Raw genomic sequence first — 18,511 nt, forward strand, 5'->3', positions numbered from 1 at the left:
GCGGAGGTTCCAGATCGGACCTCTCGTGGGCCAAATCCCGCCCGCCGTGCGTCCTAAAACCACGATTACCTGTGCTGAAGGTGAGGAAGAACAGCTCCGCCTGCTGGCATTTGGGCAGAAGCTGGATGAGATCAAACTGGAAAGGAACCATTTGAATGTTCTCCTCAGAGGCGGAAGGTTCTGCTGAAGGGCCACACAAATATGAGCGGGGTCAGATCAGAGGTGGACGCCGGTCGCTACGAGACGCCCCAGCGGACGGCGGTTGGTTCCAATAAGTGACATTGCTGCCTTACCCCAAATTCAAGAAATGATCCGGTTATTTTCCTTCCACCTTACTATTATTTTTACGTTTTGCTTCTTCAACTAACAAAGTGCAACATCCGATTCAATGACTTCAATTAACTGTTCAACTCCGGCCATGCAATGAATTAATGTCACTTTTGTAGCTGTATTCGATTTTTGCCATAAAACACCCGTCGAAATTCTTATTTTGATATTAGCATCAGTCACTTCTCAAAAATCCTGCTTTTCCTTGCTTGACGCCTTTGAGTTTGGCGAATGCAAAGCAGACTACAAAAGAAAAAAAAAAAAATATATATATATATTTTAGAGAAAGAAGTACTCCTACTTGACACAGTACGCAATCTTCAGTGGCCCATCAAAATTAAACTGGCTGCCGGTCAACCAATTCATACGGGAAGAAAATAAAAGTCACGATTCCAAATCTGTGCAGAGGATACTGCAGATAGATGAGCTTTTTTTTTTCGTTTGTTTTTTTTTTGCAATTTCAATGTTAGGAGTGAAAGCAGCGAAGCTGGTCGCTCACCTGCGCCGTCCTGGAGTCCGGCGGGCACGGCGCAGACCTGGTCCTTGTTCTGACACAGCTGACTCAGGTACTCAAACGTCATCATGGTGGACATGCAGGCCAAATCTCTGGGGAAGATCTGGATGACGGGGGGGGGGGTCAAGGGTCACGCCGGAAGGGAAGCGCGACGCGACGCGACGCGAACGGCGGCGGACCCACGGCTTGAGGCACTTCCTGGTAGCGGAGGCCCCGCAGGTGGCGGTGTTGCTCCGAGCGCTCGGCGACGGTGCCGCTCTGGGGCTCCACCCAGCACTCGGTCACCAAGTTCAGCTCCACGTCGGCGTCCACCGCCTCCACCTCCGTGTCGTTGTCGTCGTCCGTGGAGAAGCTGCGACACCGGGCGCCGCTTGATTGACAAACGGCGCCGACGGGCGAAGCCTCGGAGGAGGCGCTTACCTGTCCTTGGTGGGGGTGGCGTGAGGCGGGAAGAGGACGTACTGGACGATGCACGAGTGACTCTCGCGCTCAGAGTCGGCCGACGCGCCCTGCACATCAATTGCAAGCAGCCATTCGGTTCGCCGCTCACTACTACTATTCAACGTCATCACAGACTTTGGAAAATAAACTTCTTCTTTTTTGTGTCTTGTATGGTGATTACTAGAATTTTGGTTGCTGTTAGACACCGTTATCAAACTCGAGGCGCGGGGGCCAGATCCGGCCCATCACATCATTTTATCTGGCTCACAAAAGCAAATTGTCGTTTCTTGCTAAAATACCAAAATTGTACATCGTCTTCACTTTCAATTAGACGCAAGCATGATATGTTACCAATCCCGTCATTTAAAAAAAATGAATTAGAATTGAATAAACTTGGCATTTTACTGGCCTGTGATTTTCAAAGGAATTATTCATCAATTTTTTTCTAGTCATGATGGCCCACGACAAACTCGAGTCGGACCCATCAGCTGTGTGCGCCATACTTTTGAAGGCAGAACCTTACACACACTGTACGAAAACTTTTTTTTTTTTTCCTCACTGTCTGAAATCAAATCAGACTAAACCTCTCCTGTTTAAGGTCAGTCAGGATCACTAAAAAAAAAAAAAAAAAACACGGGGAAGCCCAGAGGATGAGCCATGACGGCAATTGATGGGAATCAACCCCAGAACAAAAGCTAAAGACTTTGTGAAGACGATGAATGAAGCTGGCAAGAAAGTGTCATTATCCACAATCCTGCAGCGGTGTGGGCTGAAAGGCCACTGACCGAGAATGAAGCCATTAATGATTAAAAAAAAAAACCACATATATATATATATTAAATTACATTTTGCTAAAAGACAGATGATGAAACTAAATTGAAGCGGTTTGGCCTGAATGACCAACATTACAGCTACAGGAAAAAGGGGGACACTTGTAGACTTGAGAACACCGTCCCAACTGTGACGCATGGAGGTGGCAGCATCATGTCGTGGGGCTGTTTTGCTGCAGCGGGAACTGGAGCTCGTCATAAAAGAGACGCTTCATAAAGACGGAACATTACTTGGAGATATTGAGGCAACATCAGCCGGGAAGCTAAAAGCCGGGCGCAAATGGGTCACCCGACGGGACGATGACCCGAAGCGTGCTGCCAAAGTGGTTCCAAAGTGGCTTGAGGATGACAAGTTCAATGTCTGGCCCCGATCGGAATTTGTTGACAGAACTGAAACGGTGAGTTCGAGCAAGGCAAGCGACAAAGCTGACTCGGTTCCAGCAGTTCTTCTGTCAGGAGGAACGGGCCCCGCGGGACTCCAGCAGAGTTCGAGGAGAAACTTGTGGAAGGTCACCCGAAACCTTTGACCCAAGTCATGCACTTCAAAGGAAATGTCAACTCTTGACCTCCAAGAAAATCATGTGCAATGTGCGCCCTCTCATGATTGTGGCATTTGACAGAATGAAATCATTTTGGTAATCCCGCCTGACCAAAAACGGACTGATTTGACTTCAGAGCGATGGCACGGTGGGGCGGCTATAAAGCGTCGGCCTCACGCCGGTCTGGTTGGGATACGGATCGTTGTAAAAACTAAATCGTTCCACCTCAGTGAAAACACCCCCCAAAAAAATGAAAATAAAAACATTTGCAATGTGGTCCGGGAAAGAGCGCTTTTGTTTTGCGTCGTCGATGTACGCGAAGACTCTGACCTTCATGGGCAGCTCGACGACCATGTTGACGATGCCGTCTCCGCTGGCGGCGAAATGAAAACCCTCCAGCAGGCGGATCCTTCACAAAACACACTTCAGGACAAAGCTCGGGGGGGACGACGACGACGACGACGACGACACCGGGTCCGTCCGCCGGCACTCACTCGGACAGCACGGACAGAACGTGGCCGACGGCCTGCGTGGCGACGGCTTGACCGTGGCCGCTCTGCACCGCCCACACCCAGCGGCGGTGCAGGAAGTAGCGGGACAGCGACGCCAGCGTGGACGAGGCGGCGCGGTTGGCCGCCACGCCGACGGGCGCCGCCCCGCCGGACGCGTTCTCCGAGCTGAAGATGAACGGAGTCCTGAAGTCTCCGGGCAGCTTCTCGTACCTGCAGAACACATCGCACCGAGACTTTCATTCATCTGACGCCCAACCTCTGGAGCACGAACCCTGACCTTTAACCCCCGTCACACGCGCGCTTTTGTCCTGACCTGATGAGCAGCTTCTCCAGCGGCTTGTTGAGCACGACCACGCACGGCCGGTCCAACAGCGCCTGCTTGGGAGCGGAGAGGGCGGGAGACTTGGACGGCGAGGGCTGTCCCGGCGCCCCCGCCGCCTTCCTCTTGGTCTTGGGCGTGGCCTCCTTGCTCTGAATGCGCTGCGGGAAGCGCAGTTTCAGGATCTGCTCGCGGAGCTCGTCCACAATCTGACCGGCGCAGGACCAAACTTAAGTTAGCGTCATCACGTCTGACGTAGGCCAATATCATACAAGCCTAAATAGCAATAAAAGTTCCAAAATTAACAGTTCTTTAAAGATGAAAAGCAAGTGTATTGTCCGAAGAGGTTACGTAGAAGTGGACTGCGATTAGACGGTGACCTGCTTACCACTGGCGGTACTCGTACCGCAATTTGAGAACCGCGCTGAAGGCCATTTTGTAGTCGTACACTTCAGTTCTTGTGAACTGGACTCCGTGACAAAAGGCTTTTTTGCGTCGACGACGTGGGCAATTTTGCTGGACGACCGTCACCTCACCCTGCGGCGGGATCACGCACGCCGCCGGATACGACGGCGTGTTCCCCTTTTCCGGCCGCTATCTGGCCACAACCAACAACCCGATCGGCAAAAGCTGGTCCCACCAGATCCAGACTGGGGTTCTGACCCCACGACGAAGCCAAAAAGCACTTTTATTGTGGCACACCTGTTGATACGGCGCAACTCCGAAGTAAGATGGATGATTTTGACGAAGGAGAACTGCTCACAAACACAAACTGACAGATTTGTGTGTGTATTTTGTACGTATTTTTTTTTTTGTGTATGTAGCGGACTTTTGTGTACGGACAAAAAGGTTTTGATCTTTTGAGTCCAGTTAACGGAAAATGGGAGTAAAAACAAAAGTCTTGCATTTATAACTTTGCTCGGTGCATTTTCCATCTCTTATATTTGTGGTTTGGTGGTCCTGGATTTGCCCCCCCCCCCCCGCCTCTCCCAATTATATCAGCCTTTTTATCGCCGCTGCAATTCAAATCTGTCGATTTTCCATTTCCACGGGCAAAAGCGCTGATGTGAGGAGACGCCCTTGCGACCTTGTTTCGGATGTGCGCCGGCGTCCCGATGGGGAAGCCCAGTCGCAGAACCATGCAGGGGGTCTTGGAGATGAGCCGGACCAGGTAGAAGGAAGACGGGGGCTGCTCCGGAGAACTGTGGGCGGCGCACATCTCACTCGACTTGACGTAACTCAGCGATTGAGCGTACAAAGGCAACTCAACTTGGCGGGGGGGGGGGGGGGGGGGGGGCAATCAAAACCCTCATCCTCACCTGTAAATGAGTTTGACGTAGGAGTAGCCCTCCACGAGCACGAAGCTGCTCCAGTCCCGCAGCAGCGAGGTGAGCGCGGAGTGCGAAATGCGACACTGGATGGTGCTGTAGCGACCGTTGTTGCCCGCCGTGTGCAAGTGTTTGGGCACCGGCCTGCGGGCGCACGCGGCCAAACCGTCAACCACACCCGCAAGTCGACACAAAAAATACACACAATCCAGAGACACAAAACGGCGGGGCCTCACATGTCGTGTTCGAGGATGATGGCGATGCGGTGCATGTGCAGCCACCTCTGCCAGAAGTTGGCGTCCATGGAGAGGACGGGCTTCCAGTAGGAGGCGAACTGCGACTGCGACGACTCTTTGGAGGCGCCGTGCTGCAGCGACAGCACCTGGACGAGGCGGGAACACCACGACGTCACTTCCTGCCCGCGCCGTGGGAAGCGCCCGATCGGCGTCTCGATTTAGTTCCAGGCCCGAGGCTGACGGCAGAACCCGTCCGATTTGTTTTCGATTTCATTTCCAATTAATTGTTTTTTTTTTTTTTGGGGGGGGGGGGAGGGGGGGGGGTTGTTTTATTTCAAACCCCAAAAACGCTGACTAGCGCTGCATTCTTGCTCATCCAAGAACTTTTGGGGGTTTCAAAATAAATGTATATCCACATTTTTTTTTTTTTTTTTGTGTACGTTCAAAGCAAATTATAGCAGGTTTGAAGTCAATTCCAGTTCCAGGAACAAATGAGTAAAAACATTGCGTGAATTCAGCTGGAGAGACACAAACATTCACAGTCACCACTCGTTAAAAAAACTTCCTCGTTATGTTATGCAGGGCACGTGAAATGCACTTTTTGTACCTCCAATCTTGCCGTGAGATTCAGGTGCGCTACACGGTGCCACCGTCAATTGACGCTGTAATTATCGGGCCTGACCGCTTGCCATTTTTTTGGCAGAAGAAAACTAAGTTCAACGATTCATCGGCTGATTAGTTGAAAAATATCTCTCCGCATCCATTTTCTGAATCGCTTATCCTCACTAGGATCGCCGGTGTGCAAGGTGCTAATCTGAAGAAAAGCACTCAACCCAACAGAGAGAATGTTGCCATTCCCCCCCCACCCCCCCCCCCCCTTTCTTTGGTTTTCGTGTTCCGGAAGGAAAGAAAAGACGCCCTAAGCCAAAATGCTAAGAGGAGCGCAGCGAGAGTCGTCGGCTTTACCGGCGTGGTGGATCCAGGCGGGATGTAGAAGAGCGGCACTCCGTTCTTGGTGCTCTCGGGGATGGTGTAGTTCTCCGGAACCGAGTTGAAGGACTGCAGGTGCACCAGCATCTGATCCGTTTGGTTGATGCTGAAAGCGCGCCGGCTGTCAGTCGGCGAACGGCACAACGGCGCCGTCGCGAGTCGGGCCTGGGCGCGCTACCTCTGCAGGGTGTTCCAGAAGCGGCGGATGACGGAGGTGCGGTAGGGGCTGGTGATGGGCTTCCTCTGCGTGCAGCTGATGTCGTGCAGGATGTCGTAGCTGCCCTCCATGGTCACCTCCACGCGGGTGGCGCGCTTGGCCGGGTCCAGCGGCCAGCCGGCCGACGCCACGTACTCGATGTGCATGTTGTGCTTCCACAGCAACACCAGCTTCACCTCCAGCTGGCTGCCGCCTGGCGCGAGCGAACGACCACACGTCAGGGGGAGAAACAAAAAAAAAAAAGGAACAAGTTGTATTCTTCAGAGACAAAAGCCGTCAAGAGAAAACAACATTCAGAAAAAGGAAAGATCTTGAGAAGAAAATCACTGCGAGGGAAAAAAAAAAAAAAAACGCCACAATCTGTCAAAAGTGAAGTTACACTTTTACAAGGACAAAAAAAAAAAAAAAAAGACACATTTTCCCTGAATAGAAAATGTTAAAACAAGAGTGCTCTAATTGCAGGGGAGAAAAATAAGTCAAATCTTATCAGATCTTTTTTCAAGAGGGTGACACATCATGTGAGAAATTAAAAAAAATAATAATAATTCTCAATGTTACAAGGACATGAATCCATTCATTCATTCATTTTTTGAACCGCTTATCCTCACAAGGGTCGCAGGAGTACCAAAGCCAATTACAACTGTCATCGGGCAGGAGGAGGGGTACGCCCTCAAATGGTCGCCAATGGAGACAGACAACAGTCCCACTCGCAATCACAGCGACGGTCTCCAATGAATGCGGGCATATTTTTTGGGACGTGGGAGGAAACTGCAGTGCCAACCCGGAGGAAACCCACGCAGGCCTGTCCGGCAAACGATCTAACCAGTTGCACCACCGTGTTTTTAGAGGCATAATGTTGTCCATCAATTCATTTTCAATAGCGCTTATCCTCACTCTTACAATTTAAAAAAAATAAAATGTATAAGGCTAACTAAAAAAAGTTGTGATTTTATGAGGAAGAAGGTTTTATGAAGAAAAAAAAAAAATATCCATCTTATTTTGAGAAGAAAAAAGATGTCACCTCGTGAGGTAAAAAAAATAAATTTTATATATATATATATATATATATTTTTTTTTTATTTATTTATTTTTTTTTTTTTTTAAACTCTCTCGCACGTCGGCGGTCCAACCTTTGGTGAGGCCGATCTCTCGGATGGTGTAGCCCTCCCGGAGCCTGACGGACACCACGCTGACCAAGTGGGCGTGCACTTCCTTCTCCGTGTGCTTCTTCCGACGCATCGCCAGCGCCGGGTTGCCGCCGGCCGACACCAAGTGCTCGTTGAACAGCTTGTGCTGGCACACTGCCCGTCCACGCAAGACACGGAAAAGAAAGAAAAACAACAATGAAATGAATTGTAAGAATTCCAAAAAAGGTCACAATCAGATGACAGCAAAATTTACAAAAGTATATTTTTTTTAAAAATGTATAGAACAAGAAGAAAGTATAGACAGACAAAAGAAAATCTGGAAAATGACCAGAAAAAAAAGTTGGGAAAAGTCTCACTATTAAGAAGAAATCGTAAAATATCACTAAAAAAATCTCCACAATTAAAGAGTGAACAAGTTAGACAACTCTAATCTTACATGCAGAAAATATTTCCAATAGAAATGTCATAATCACACCAAAAAAAAAAACACTAATAATAATAATAATAAGACGAGAAAATTTGTAACCTTACAACAGAAAAATTGCAGTACAAAATATATTTGTTTGAGTAAATAAATCATACAAGGTAAGTTATGCTCCAACTTGAAATAAAAGAACATTTGTAAAACCCTCATAAATTTAGGAGACAAAAACCATCTTACAAAAAAATGTGGAAAGTCAGAATTTCAACAGATTGAAAAAGTCCCATTTTTAAGGAAAAAAATAATAAAGAGTTGTAATCTTGCATGAAAAACAAAAATCCAATTTGTGAATTTACCTAAAAAAAAAATGGAATTCATAAACTTTAACAAAGGAAAAAAATAAAACCTACAAAAAAAAAGGTGTGATATGACAAAAAAAAATTACGATGAGAAGTCACAAAAAAAGATGGAAGAAAATTGCGGAGAAAAAAAAAAAAAAAAAAAATCATGCAAAGTCATTCCAGGAGGAAGCAGGAAAAAAAAAATTGCACATTAGCAAGAAAATTCATCCTAAAAAGTTGAACTCTTCCAATTCAAATAAAAGTCGCAGAAATTGCCACGTCTCACCGCTCAAAATGTCCGAGTTGACGGCCTCGGGGGTCTTCAGGAAGGAGTACGTGAGGAAGGCCTGGTGGTAGGCGTTCATGTCCCGGTCGCTCGGGTCCGCCTCGGGGCAGCTCGCCAGGTACGACCCGAACGTGGCCACCGAGATGAACTTCATCAGCTCCACGTTGGGGATGTAGCCGAAGCTGCAGTCGTACGAGTACGGACCCCCCACCTGAAAGGACCGTCACCGTCACGTTTACTCGCATACGAGGAATTCGACGCTGGTCGGAGCCGCTCACGACGGAGAGGAAATGCACACGTCGAGACGCTCGCAATCGAGCCTTTAAGGAACGGACAGTCGAAAATGTCGATTGTGCAAATGTTGCAGATGCTGCGGCGCGGCGAGACCACCTCAGCGAGTGCAAGAGTCAGCGATAACCTAGAAGAATAATCTTAATAATAACCTGCACAAAGGAGCACGCGATGGTTGCGCTCCTCAGCTGGTTGAGCAGCGTTTCGCACACCACGACATCCGGGACGCTCATCACGCCGTCCGTGATGATGATGATGCCTGGAACGGGCGCGCGGCACAATCAGCGCACGGCGGCGGGCGCGCGACGACCCCGAGGGAGGGAGGCCCACCTACCGGCGCTGGAGTTGGGGGGCAGCAGCTGCAGGGCCAGGATGCCCTGGCGCACCATGCTGACCAGGCCCACGTCCGCCGACACCATGGAGACGCTCGGCCTCCTCGGAGGCTGGTCGTCGGCGCCGTTGCCGAGGGCGCCGCACTCGCCGGAGGAGCTCTAAGGCGCAAACGCACTCAACTGTTAATTCGTAGTAAGGCTGGGGGGGGTGTGTGTGTGTGTGTGTGTGGGGGGGGGGGAAGACAAGATAAATAACTCTGCTAAATCAACAACTTCAAAAATGAGCTCGACAAAATTGATAATCCCAAAAATAAGAATCAGCAGCGGCGGCGGCCCAGCACCACGTTTGCACCACCAGAGTGTTTTTTTTAAGGCACGCTTGGATAAAATGGGACCGTGTGAGTGAACTGACTGAGGACAAAGATGTCACGGAGTCAGTTCAAGCTCATATTTGCGTTGTTTATTTGATTTGGAAAACATGGAAGTCCCTTCCATCAGGTTGTCAACTATAGTTAAGCTAAAATTCAGTTTTTGCTCCACCAATTGAGCAAAACACTCCGAGCGACGTCCCGGTTTTATGACATCGCTAGCATGCTAATGCCAATCGCGATTGCTAACTGTTGAGCATTCAGCTGCCTCAAACTTTGCACACCAAACACAAACCATAAACGTGTGGATTACAAAGAAGAAGAAAAAAAAAAAAAAACGCACCAAAAGTTGAAATCTGAGAGAAGAAAAAAAAAAAAGCCCGTCTGATGAGAAAAGGTCATTAACACAAGACGGATTGTATTCTTCCAGAAAAAGAAAGTTACAATGTTAATGAGGCAAAACCGAGACGAGAGCGGCTCCGCCCTCCCGTCGCCAGGACGTGGACTTACGCTCTCACGCTGCTGATTCAGCACGTCGGCGATGTTGCTCTCCATGGCTTTGAGCTGCTGGTAGATGTGATGCAGGAACTGGCCCAGGTCCGCCCGCTCCAGCTGACATCCCTGAACCAGGACCTGCGGCGGCCCGACAAGGTGAGCCCGCCGAAAGGCGCCGACGGGACGGGACGGGAGATGAAAAGAAAGGAGGACCTGATGGGACGCCAGTCCGAAAATGGACGAGTAGACGAGGACGGTGACGAAGATCTTCGGCGTGAAGAGCTGCTCGGTTCCCGGGACCTTGAAGGGTTGCGCGAGACCCCCCAGACATCTGGACAAGGCGTGGAACACCTCGTCGAAAATCAGCTCGCCCGTGCTGTCGTCCTGGGGAACCGGGTCGCGGCTTAGCGTGCTAGAGAAACGGTTGCTAAATTATTGAAAAGTCAATCAGGGGTGGGGGGGTGGGGTCTCGGTAGTTGTCGTGGTTAAATATTGTAGTCCATGCTGTGTGCTGTCGTTCGGAGTTGGACCTGTAGTTGGCGGTAGAATGTGCAGAACTTGAGGGAGTGGTGGTGAGTTCAAAGTTCACTTTGTCCTTACGAAAAAAAGAACTACGGTAAATTCCGGCCTACACGCCGCGACTTTTTTCACACGCTTTCAACCCTGCGGTGTATGCGGTGATGCGGCGCTAGCGTTAGCGCACCTGGTTATAAGCCACGGTACACAGAAAGTGTTTAAAGCTAGCGCCGCGCTAACGCTAGCGCTCTCTGTGTACCGAGGCAGGTGTAGCTGTAGTTGAGTTCGCAACTCAAAGTGTTGAACTGAGTTCACCTGTCCCAAAACAAAAGAGGTGATGGTTCTTTTTTTGTTGCTGATGAGCCATCAGACTCCAAATACGGGCATTTCACTTCCTCGTTGTTGCCACCCGTTCGGTACGCACTAGTAGCTTTCAGCCTACAACCTCAAAAATACGGGGAAAAACTTGTTGCAAGAAAAGAACTTTTTTTTTTTAAAAACAAAAATACGACTTTTGCCCAAAATATACTAACAAAAACACACGCCAGTATGGTGAAAGGTCATCCGTAACTTTGGACGGGCTACATTTACAAAATCTTTTATCTCGTCTTATATAAGAAAACAGAAGAAAGTCCAAAAAGAAAAGCGTTGTGCAGCTCCGTAGTTTCTTTCTTCCTGAGAAACCGAAAAAGGAAAAGCAGCCTGTGTACAATTTTTTCGTCTTTTGAGCCTTCTTGAATATTACAGGACACCGACATCGCAGCGTGACAACCGCGCACACGCACGTTCCGATGACCGCGCTCGGACAAAATATCGTGCAGCGGTTACGTGCGTGGCAGCCGACGGGTGTGGTCGTCGAGGGCGCAACAGCGTGCAGCCGCGGCCGACCGGAGTCGAACTTACCACGATTCCCGTGGAGGGGCTGAGGTCCAGCTCGATGATGAAGCGATACCTGCGCGCCAAAAAGGTGGCGCGGGTGGACGGCATCAACACGGCGGGCTGGGCGGCGTTGGCGTCCTGCTGCCACCTTTTGGGTAACACGCTCAGCAGGTCCAACTCGTTGCCGGAGTTGAGCTGCAAACGGAGCGGACGATTCCGGTCGGCCGCCCCATCGTCGGAACGCGGACGACGAGCGCGGGAAACTCACCAGCTCCCGCTCGGACGCGGGCCAGATGACTTGGTTGAGTTTGCCCAGAAACCAGGCCAGACGCACGTTGCGGGAGATGCGGTACTCCTCCTTCATCAGCAGGTAGATGTGCTCGGCCTCCTCCACCTGCTCCACGCACACAAGCGCTCAACGAACCACGGCGTCGGCAAATTTCAGACTTTTCCCACAAAAATCACGTCCCTGATTTGCATCGACACTGGAAGTATTTGAACACCCTGCTATGTAGGCAAGTTCTGCCACTGAGAAATCATGCTGGGATCTGAAATGTTCATGGTAGGTGCTTATCCACTGTGGGAGAAATAATTGACACAGAAGGTCCCCCTGCTGAAAGCAGCACATGTCAAAGCCCGTCTTAAGTTTGCCAAAGACCATTTGGACCATACAGAGGAGAACGTTTGGAGACCAAAATGCAACTTTGTGGTCATAATTCCATTAAGCGTGTTTGGAGGAAGACCAACGATGGATTCCACCCCAAGAACACCATCCCTACTGTGAAGCATGGGGGTGGTAGCATCATGCATTGGGGAGGGGGGGGGAGGGGGGGTTCCCTGCACATGGGACAGGACCACTGCACTGTATTAAGGAAAGGACCACCGCGGCCGTGTATTGTGAAATTTTGGGGAACAGAGCATTGAAGACAAGTCGTGGCGGGGTCTTTCAACACGACAACGACCCGAAGCGCACAGCCGGGAAAACCGAGGAGCGGCTCCGTAGAAACCATATCAAGGTTCTGGCGTGGCCTAGCCGGTCTCCGGACCTAAACCCGATAGAAAATCTTTGGAGGGAGCTGGAACTCCCGTGTTTCTCAGCGACAGCCCAGAAACCCGTCTGCTCTAGAGAAGATCTGCGTGGAGGAGTGGGCCAAAATCCCTCCTGCAGTGTGTGCAACCCCGGTGAACAACTACAGGAAACGCTTGACCTCTGGAATTGTAAACAAAGGCGACTGTACCAAATATTAACGATCGGTTTTCTCAGCTGTTCGAATGCTTATTTGCAGCTGTATCACACAAATAAATCATACATTGTGATTTCTGGATTTTTTTTTGGGGGGGGGGGGGGACAGTAGACGTGCGCCCGCCATGAAAATTTCAGACCCCTCCATGATTTCTAAGCGGGAGACCGCGCAAAATAGCAGGCTGTTCAAATACTTCTTTTCTTCACTGTATCTTTCATCCTCTGACCCAAATGACATCATTCTTAAGATATTTTGCGCTTGGTTTTGTTGCCCTCGTCTGATTTCCTTTCTTTCTCTCGATCCCAACTTCGAACTGCGTAGTGGCGTAACAGGTGAGCCGGTTGAGGCCGGAGTTCGTGTTCGACTGCGCAGCGGCTCAGGGGGGCCGTCAGGGGCGTCGTGGAACTGCGCATCAGTGGCGGAGGAGGAGCTGAGGACTTTGAGCAGTGTTGTGCTCTTTAAGTTTGGAGTCAGTCCGTGCAATGACGCGACGTCGCCGAGCCTTGCCGCCTGTCCGTTCGGAGGCTCAGGAATGACAAGAGCAACATCGAGCACAAAGACGACAAGTCGCCGAGCAAACGCGATTTCACGAGCGAAAGTCGGCTCGCAAACGGATCTTGAAAGCGTCGATGTGACCCTCAACAAGTCCACTTGCTGGATTTCGCTTGACGACGCCGAACGGGAGCAGCGCCAGCGGTGAGGGCAATTCACGAAACAACAATGCGCCGCTTTTCTCCGCCTGCCAGCTTTTTGTTTTTCGGCGGCGCTCACCTCATTGTCCGGTCTCTCGGCCATCCCGTGGGTCGCATAAGGACCGGCAGCCTCGTCGGCGGTCCTCGGGAGCTCGATTTGGGGCTTGTTTGCATCCGAAGCGGCGTCTTGTTCGTCGCGGAACTGCGAGTCAACTGAGGCGTTTTCTTCGCCTTTAGTCACGGCGCCTGGAAAAGAGCAAGCAAACTCACAGGCGCCACCGAGCGGTGTGAAGCGGAAACTGAAGAGGCGTCGCGAGAAGTCGTTGTCCAAAAAAAAAAACAGATGAACGCATATCAAAATACTAATCAAACGATTGCCTCATACCGAAAAGTGTTCCATCCATCCATCCCTCCATTTTCTGAGCCGCTTATCCTCACAAGGGTCGCGGGAGTGCTGGAGCTTATCCCAGCTGTCATCGGGCAGGAGGCGGGGGACACCCTGAACTAGTTCAACAAAACAACCATTAGCATTCTTAATATTAAAGTAATAACCAATATAAATATACAAGATTAACAGGAAACGTAAAAGTGTAGGACTAGAATTAACATTACAGTCCCGAAATCCAACCGAAATGACATTTGGGTGCTTGTGAGGAAATTGGAACTACAGAATGAAATGGAATCAATCAACAGGTAAGTATGAATTGTAAAATATGTCAAAGAGGAGTTAAATAAAGAGAAATGCAACCAAAGATCTTTTGTTCACATGAAATCCTTTCGTTTTTTTTCGAAAACGAACAATTCCGATTTTAAACTGACGCAGTAATGATGAAAGATCATGGAGTGGCGCTAAAGTATTCTCGCTGCCGTTAAAAAAGAGAAGAAGAAGAAAGACGTCTCGCTACGACAACCAAAAATGAAAGATGTAAAAAAAAAAAAAAAAAAAACGTTTCATAAAAGTTTAACATTAAAAAGGCGCATAATTATTTCAATAATGCTACGCTAAAGATAAACAATACACTGAATTTTGACAAAATTAAAGACCTTGACTACGAGGCGCTCCGCGACGGCGTCATCGCAACGCGCCGCTTCCTCCACGCGCATCGACCATCCGTCATCCGGAGCGTGTTTGGCTGTCTTTTCTTTTTTCTTTTGAGAGCGCGATAAAAAAAAAAAAAAGAAGTAAAAGACCGTCGGCATGGCAGACAAGTCGGATCCCATCAAGGACTTCGAAAAATGGAAAAAGAAATACAACCTGAAGAAAGCTCGCGTCAAGCGTGAACGCCGCCATACGAGGAAGAAACCCGAATGGCAGCTGGAGCGAGAGAACATCAGCCGGCTGGTGAGCAAGTACGCCGACATCAACAGCAAGGAAGTCGTCAAGTTCTCCGACTTCCCCATTTCCAAGAAAACCTTGTTAGGCCTGCAGGAGTGTCAGTACAGGCAGCCCACGGAGATCCAGAGGCAGGCGATCGGCTTCGCCCTGCAGGGGAAGGACGTGCTGGGCGCCGCCAAGACCGGCTCGGGCAAGACTTTGGCCTTCCTCATCCCGGTGCTGGAGTGTCTGTACCGCCAGCAGTGGAGCTCCGTGGACGGCCTGGGCGCCCTCATCATCTCCCCGACCAGGGAGCTCGCCTACCAGACCTTCGAGGTGCTCCGCAAGGTGGGCAAGAACCACGACTTCTCGGCGGGGCTCATCATCGGCGGCAAGGAGCTGAAGGGCGAGTCGCAGAAGATCCACCGCACCAACATCGTCATCTGCACCCCGGGCCGCCTGCTGCAGCACATGGACGAGACGGCCGCCTTCCACGCCACCGACCTGCGCGTGCTGGTCCTGGACGAAGCCGACCGCATCCTGGACATGGGCTTCGCCCCGGCGCTGGACGCCATCGTGGAGAACCTCCCCGAGAACCGCCAGACGCTGCTGTTCTCCGCCACGCAGACCAAGTCGGTCAAGGACCTGGCCCGCCTCAGCCTCAAGGAGCCCGAGTACGTGTGGGCGCACGACAAGGCCAAGTTCAGCACGCCGGCCACGCTGGAGCAGAGCTACGTGGTGTGCGAGCTCCACGCCAAGGTCAACGTGCTCTTCTCCTTCATCCGGAGCCACCTGAAGAAGAAGATCGTGGTCTTCTTCGCCTGCTGCAAGGAGGTGCAGTACCTGTTCCGCGTCTTCTGCCGCCTGCGGCCGGGCGTCCCCGTGCTGGCGCTGCACGGCAAGCAGCGGCAGATGAAGCGGGTGGAGGTCTACGACGACTTCCTGCGCAAGCGGAGCGCCGTGCTCTTCGCCACCGACGTGGCCGCCAGGGGCCTGGACTTCCCCGCCGTCAACTGGGTCCTGCAGTACGACTGCCCCGAGGACGCCGACACCTACATCCACCGGGTGGGCCGCACGGCGCGCTACAAGGAGGGCGGCGAGGCCCTGCTGCTGCTCCTGCCGTCCGAGGAGGAGGCCATGATCGCGCAGCTGCGCGACAAGAAGGTGCCCGTCAACAAGATCCAGGTGGGTCCTCCCGGCCTTCTGCCGCTCGCTTGAGGCGCCAACGTGGAGAATGCGGAATAAAGAATTCGGCTCTGAGCGCGCCACCCCGGCTCGACCGAGTGCCCTCCGGCAGGCCGTAGATGCGGTCGAACGGATGGTGGTTCGCGGTCCTCCGCGTGCAGCTTGCACTTTCTCGCTCCACTCTGCGGAATAAAGAATTCGGCTCTGAGCGCGCCACCCCGGCTCGACCGAGTGCCCTCCGGCAGGCCGTAGATGCGGTCGAACGGATGGTGGTTCGCGGTCCTCCGTGTGCAGCTTGCACTTTCTCCCGCTTTTTTGTCGGGGCGCCACGTCGGGCGCGCTGAAAATATCGGCTGCTGTCGTCGTAGCGTTCACCGGCACCATCTCCGCGAACTCTTCGGTGACGGTCAATCTCCGCTGCGTTTGTTACAAATTGCCCCCTCGTCAAATGGTGCTGAAGCCACTGCGGTGGCCAACCCTTCACAGTAAACACAGACTGCTGATTCTTCAGACCGGTGCGACAGTCTGAGCGTTCCCCCGCGCTGAAAAGTCTCCTTGTTGATGAATGCGCATGCTTTACTAACAGACGCCATCTCATAGTTCGCCTTCTTCTACGTAGAGGGAGCTAACATACGTTCTAACCTGACCTTAAAACCAAAGTGGATTAAAAGGATATGCAGGCGCATATGTACGTTCGCCGCGTTCGGAGACCTCCGTCGCGAACACGAACACTCGGCGACGAGTTGTCGACTGGCACGCGTCCAAGCACGGATGGGGATGTTTCAGACTGGCCGCAAGTTGACAAAATGTACGTGCGTGAAATCACAAGGAGACTCCTCAGCACAGGGAGCGCTCAGACCGTCACACCGGCGAAGACTCGAATAGTGGCGGCGAAGGTTCTACTCTTTCGGGACTGCAACATGCTGTCCCCACATCAAAAATAGAGCTTTCCCCTTCACTTGTGTGAATAAATAGGACAACCATTTTTTTTTTCTTGCAATGCTCTGCGTCTACTTTTTTCTCTTTCTTGATCGAGACATACGGTATTCGGGCAACGACGTAGCCAAAGCGCACATAAAAGGTAGCAACGGTAATAGATAGCGTAGATGGCAGCTCATCGGGACGCGCGTTCGACCTACGCACTCAGAACAGCAGTTTCTTTGTCGTGAAAAATTGCAGCTCCATGCCATCATTTTGTGCTTTGCAAAATCATCTGGCGGGCCGGATTAGAGTGGCCCGGGGCCCCGATCCGGCCCGCGAGCCTCACCTTTGACGCACTTGGTCCAAATGGACCTTCCCATTTGTTGCCTGATTCCAGGTGAACCCAGAGAAGCTCCAAAATGTTCAGCTGAAGCTGGAGGCCTTCCTGGCTCAGGAGCAGGAGCAGAAGGAGCGCGCCCAGCGTTGCTTCGTCTCCTACCTGCGCTCCGTCTACCTGATGAGGAACAAGGACGTGTTTGACGTCTTCAAGCTGCGGCTGCACGAGTACGCGCTGTCCTTGGGCCTGGCGGCGCCGCCGCGGGTGCGCTTCCTCAATAAAGCTCAGGCGCAGATGTCTGAGGAGGAGGAGGAGGAACTGAGCGCCTTCAAATCCCGGCTGAGAGGAGCTGAGCCTCGCCGGGAAGAGTCTGAGGAGGACGCGGACGACGAGGGTCGGGCCCAAGTCCTCCTCGGGGGGGACGATGACGACGCGGGAGCGTTAGACTTCCTGACGCTCAAGCGAAAGGATGTGTTCAGCGCGGAGGAGGAGGGACACCCCGAGCAGATGGACGAATCGGACAAGAAGAAAAGCAAAAAGGTGAGCAGGTTTAAAGAGGCCAAGAAGATCCTCAAGAGGAACTTCAAAGTCAACACCAAAGTGTCCTTCACCGAAGAAGGACAAGCCGTGCAGGTGTGGCCCCCCCTGCAGCGCTCGGCCGCGGAGGAACCGGAAGACGAGGTGTCGGGGATCGACGTGGAAAAGGCCAAGGAGCGGCTGAAGAGGGAGGACCGCGACTTCGACAAGCGCGAGTACAGTCGCAAGGTCAAGGCCAAACATCGCGAGAAGAGGCTGAAGGCCAAAGCCGCCAGGAGGGAGGCCGGCAAGCAGCACGCAGAGAAGTCGGACGACGAGGCGGTGGCGTACCTGGCCAGCAACGGCGAGGATGAATTCGACCCCGACACCCTGCCGGACCCCGACGGACGGCCCCGGGAGGACGAGGACGAGCGGTACGAACGTCGGCCCGCTAAACGGAGCTGCAGCGGCACTGAGGAAGAGGAGGAGGAGCCACCGGCGAAGAGGAGCTGGAGGAAGAAGGCCAAGCGGCAGGAGCAGGAAGACGCGGCGCCGGACGCCGGACTGTCGCTGGCCGAGGACGAGGAACTGGTCCTGCAGCTGCTGTCGGGACGCGCGTGAAACCGTCGGCATCCGTCTTCTTTAACCGTCATCACGGGAGTCGTGCCGGAAGCCTCGTCCGACTTTAATGATCTCCTCCTTTTATACACGGATCACGTTATTCTGACTTGGATATAAAGTTATTGGATTATGAGATCATTTGTATTGTGCGCTTTTTCTTTCATGTATTTGCTTGGCAACACCAGTTGCCACATACCAGATAATTTGGAACCAAGTGGGAACAATGCGGCCGAACTTTGCTACGCGAAACCCAATCGCGAATGCATTTTGCCTTCAAAGGTGGCGTCGAGTCACTTCCACGCAGAGCCTAAACGAAAAGAACGTCAATTGAAGACGTCCCGTGTTCTTCC

General features: G+C 51.7%; 2 protein-coding genes across 7 annotated transcripts in view; one reads left to right on the top strand and one right to left on the bottom strand.

Moving 5' to 3' along the window:
* szt2 (SZT2 subunit of KICSTOR complex) overlaps positions 1-14,382 on the bottom strand; it is a 44,605-nt gene extending 30,223 nt beyond the window's left edge. For 4 of the 6 annotated variants that reach the window (XR_009795693.1, XM_061824655.1, XM_061824656.1 and 1 more), the window contains exons 1-23: positions 14,311-14,382; positions 13,652-13,770; positions 13,346-13,512; positions 11,599-11,724; positions 11,355-11,525; positions 10,149-10,319; positions 9,951-10,073; positions 9,075-9,231; positions 8,893-8,999; positions 8,450-8,660; positions 7,384-7,554; positions 6,215-6,446; positions 6,013-6,142; positions 5,047-5,192; positions 4,802-4,954; positions 4,570-4,684; positions 3,477-3,691; positions 3,146-3,373; positions 2,982-3,060; positions 1,262-1,350; positions 1,025-1,193; positions 827-944; positions 70-183 (exon numbers count right to left, since the gene is read on the bottom strand). Coding sequence is in view for 5 of the 6 variants with exons in the window: in XM_061824655.1 (XP_061680639.1) it covers positions 70-183; positions 827-944; positions 1,025-1,193; positions 1,262-1,350; positions 2,982-3,060; positions 3,146-3,373; positions 3,477-3,691; positions 4,570-4,684; positions 4,802-4,954; positions 5,047-5,192; positions 6,013-6,142; positions 6,215-6,446; positions 7,384-7,554; positions 8,450-8,660; positions 8,893-8,999; positions 9,075-9,231; positions 9,951-10,073; positions 10,149-10,319; positions 11,355-11,525; positions 11,599-11,724; positions 13,346-13,512; positions 13,652-13,682 (3,223 nt within the window). In the remaining variant the exon portion in view is untranslated. The remainder of the gene's footprint in view (positions 1-69; positions 184-826; positions 945-1,024; positions 1,194-1,261; positions 1,351-2,981; positions 3,061-3,145; positions 3,374-3,476; positions 3,692-4,569; positions 4,685-4,801; positions 4,955-5,046; positions 5,193-6,012; positions 6,143-6,214; positions 6,447-7,383; positions 7,555-8,449; positions 8,661-8,892; positions 9,000-9,074; positions 9,232-9,950; positions 10,074-10,148; positions 10,320-11,354; positions 11,526-11,598; positions 11,725-13,345; positions 13,513-13,651; positions 13,771-14,310) is intronic. The other 2 variants (XM_061824657.1, XM_061824654.1) reach the window with 1 other exon arrangement.
* Positions 14,383-14,456: 74 nt separating this feature from the next.
* Positions 14,457-18,294, top strand: ddx10 (DEAD (Asp-Glu-Ala-Asp) box polypeptide 10). The gene is made up of 2 exons (XM_061824671.1): positions 14,457-15,766; positions 17,085-18,294. The coding sequence occupies exons 1-2, from the start codon at positions 14,465-14,467 to the stop codon at positions 18,159-18,161; spliced, it is 2,379 nt and encodes a 792-aa protein (XP_061680655.1). The 5' UTR covers positions 14,457-14,464; the 3' UTR covers positions 18,162-18,294.
* The last annotated feature ends 217 nt before the right edge of the window (positions 18,295-18,511 follow it).

This window comes from Syngnathoides biaculeatus, chromosome 7 (genome assembly GCF_019802595.1).
Source record: "Syngnathoides biaculeatus isolate LvHL_M chromosome 7, ASM1980259v1, whole genome shotgun sequence".
NCBI classification, from domain to species: Eukaryota; Metazoa; Chordata; class Actinopteri; order Syngnathiformes; family Syngnathidae; genus Syngnathoides; species Syngnathoides biaculeatus.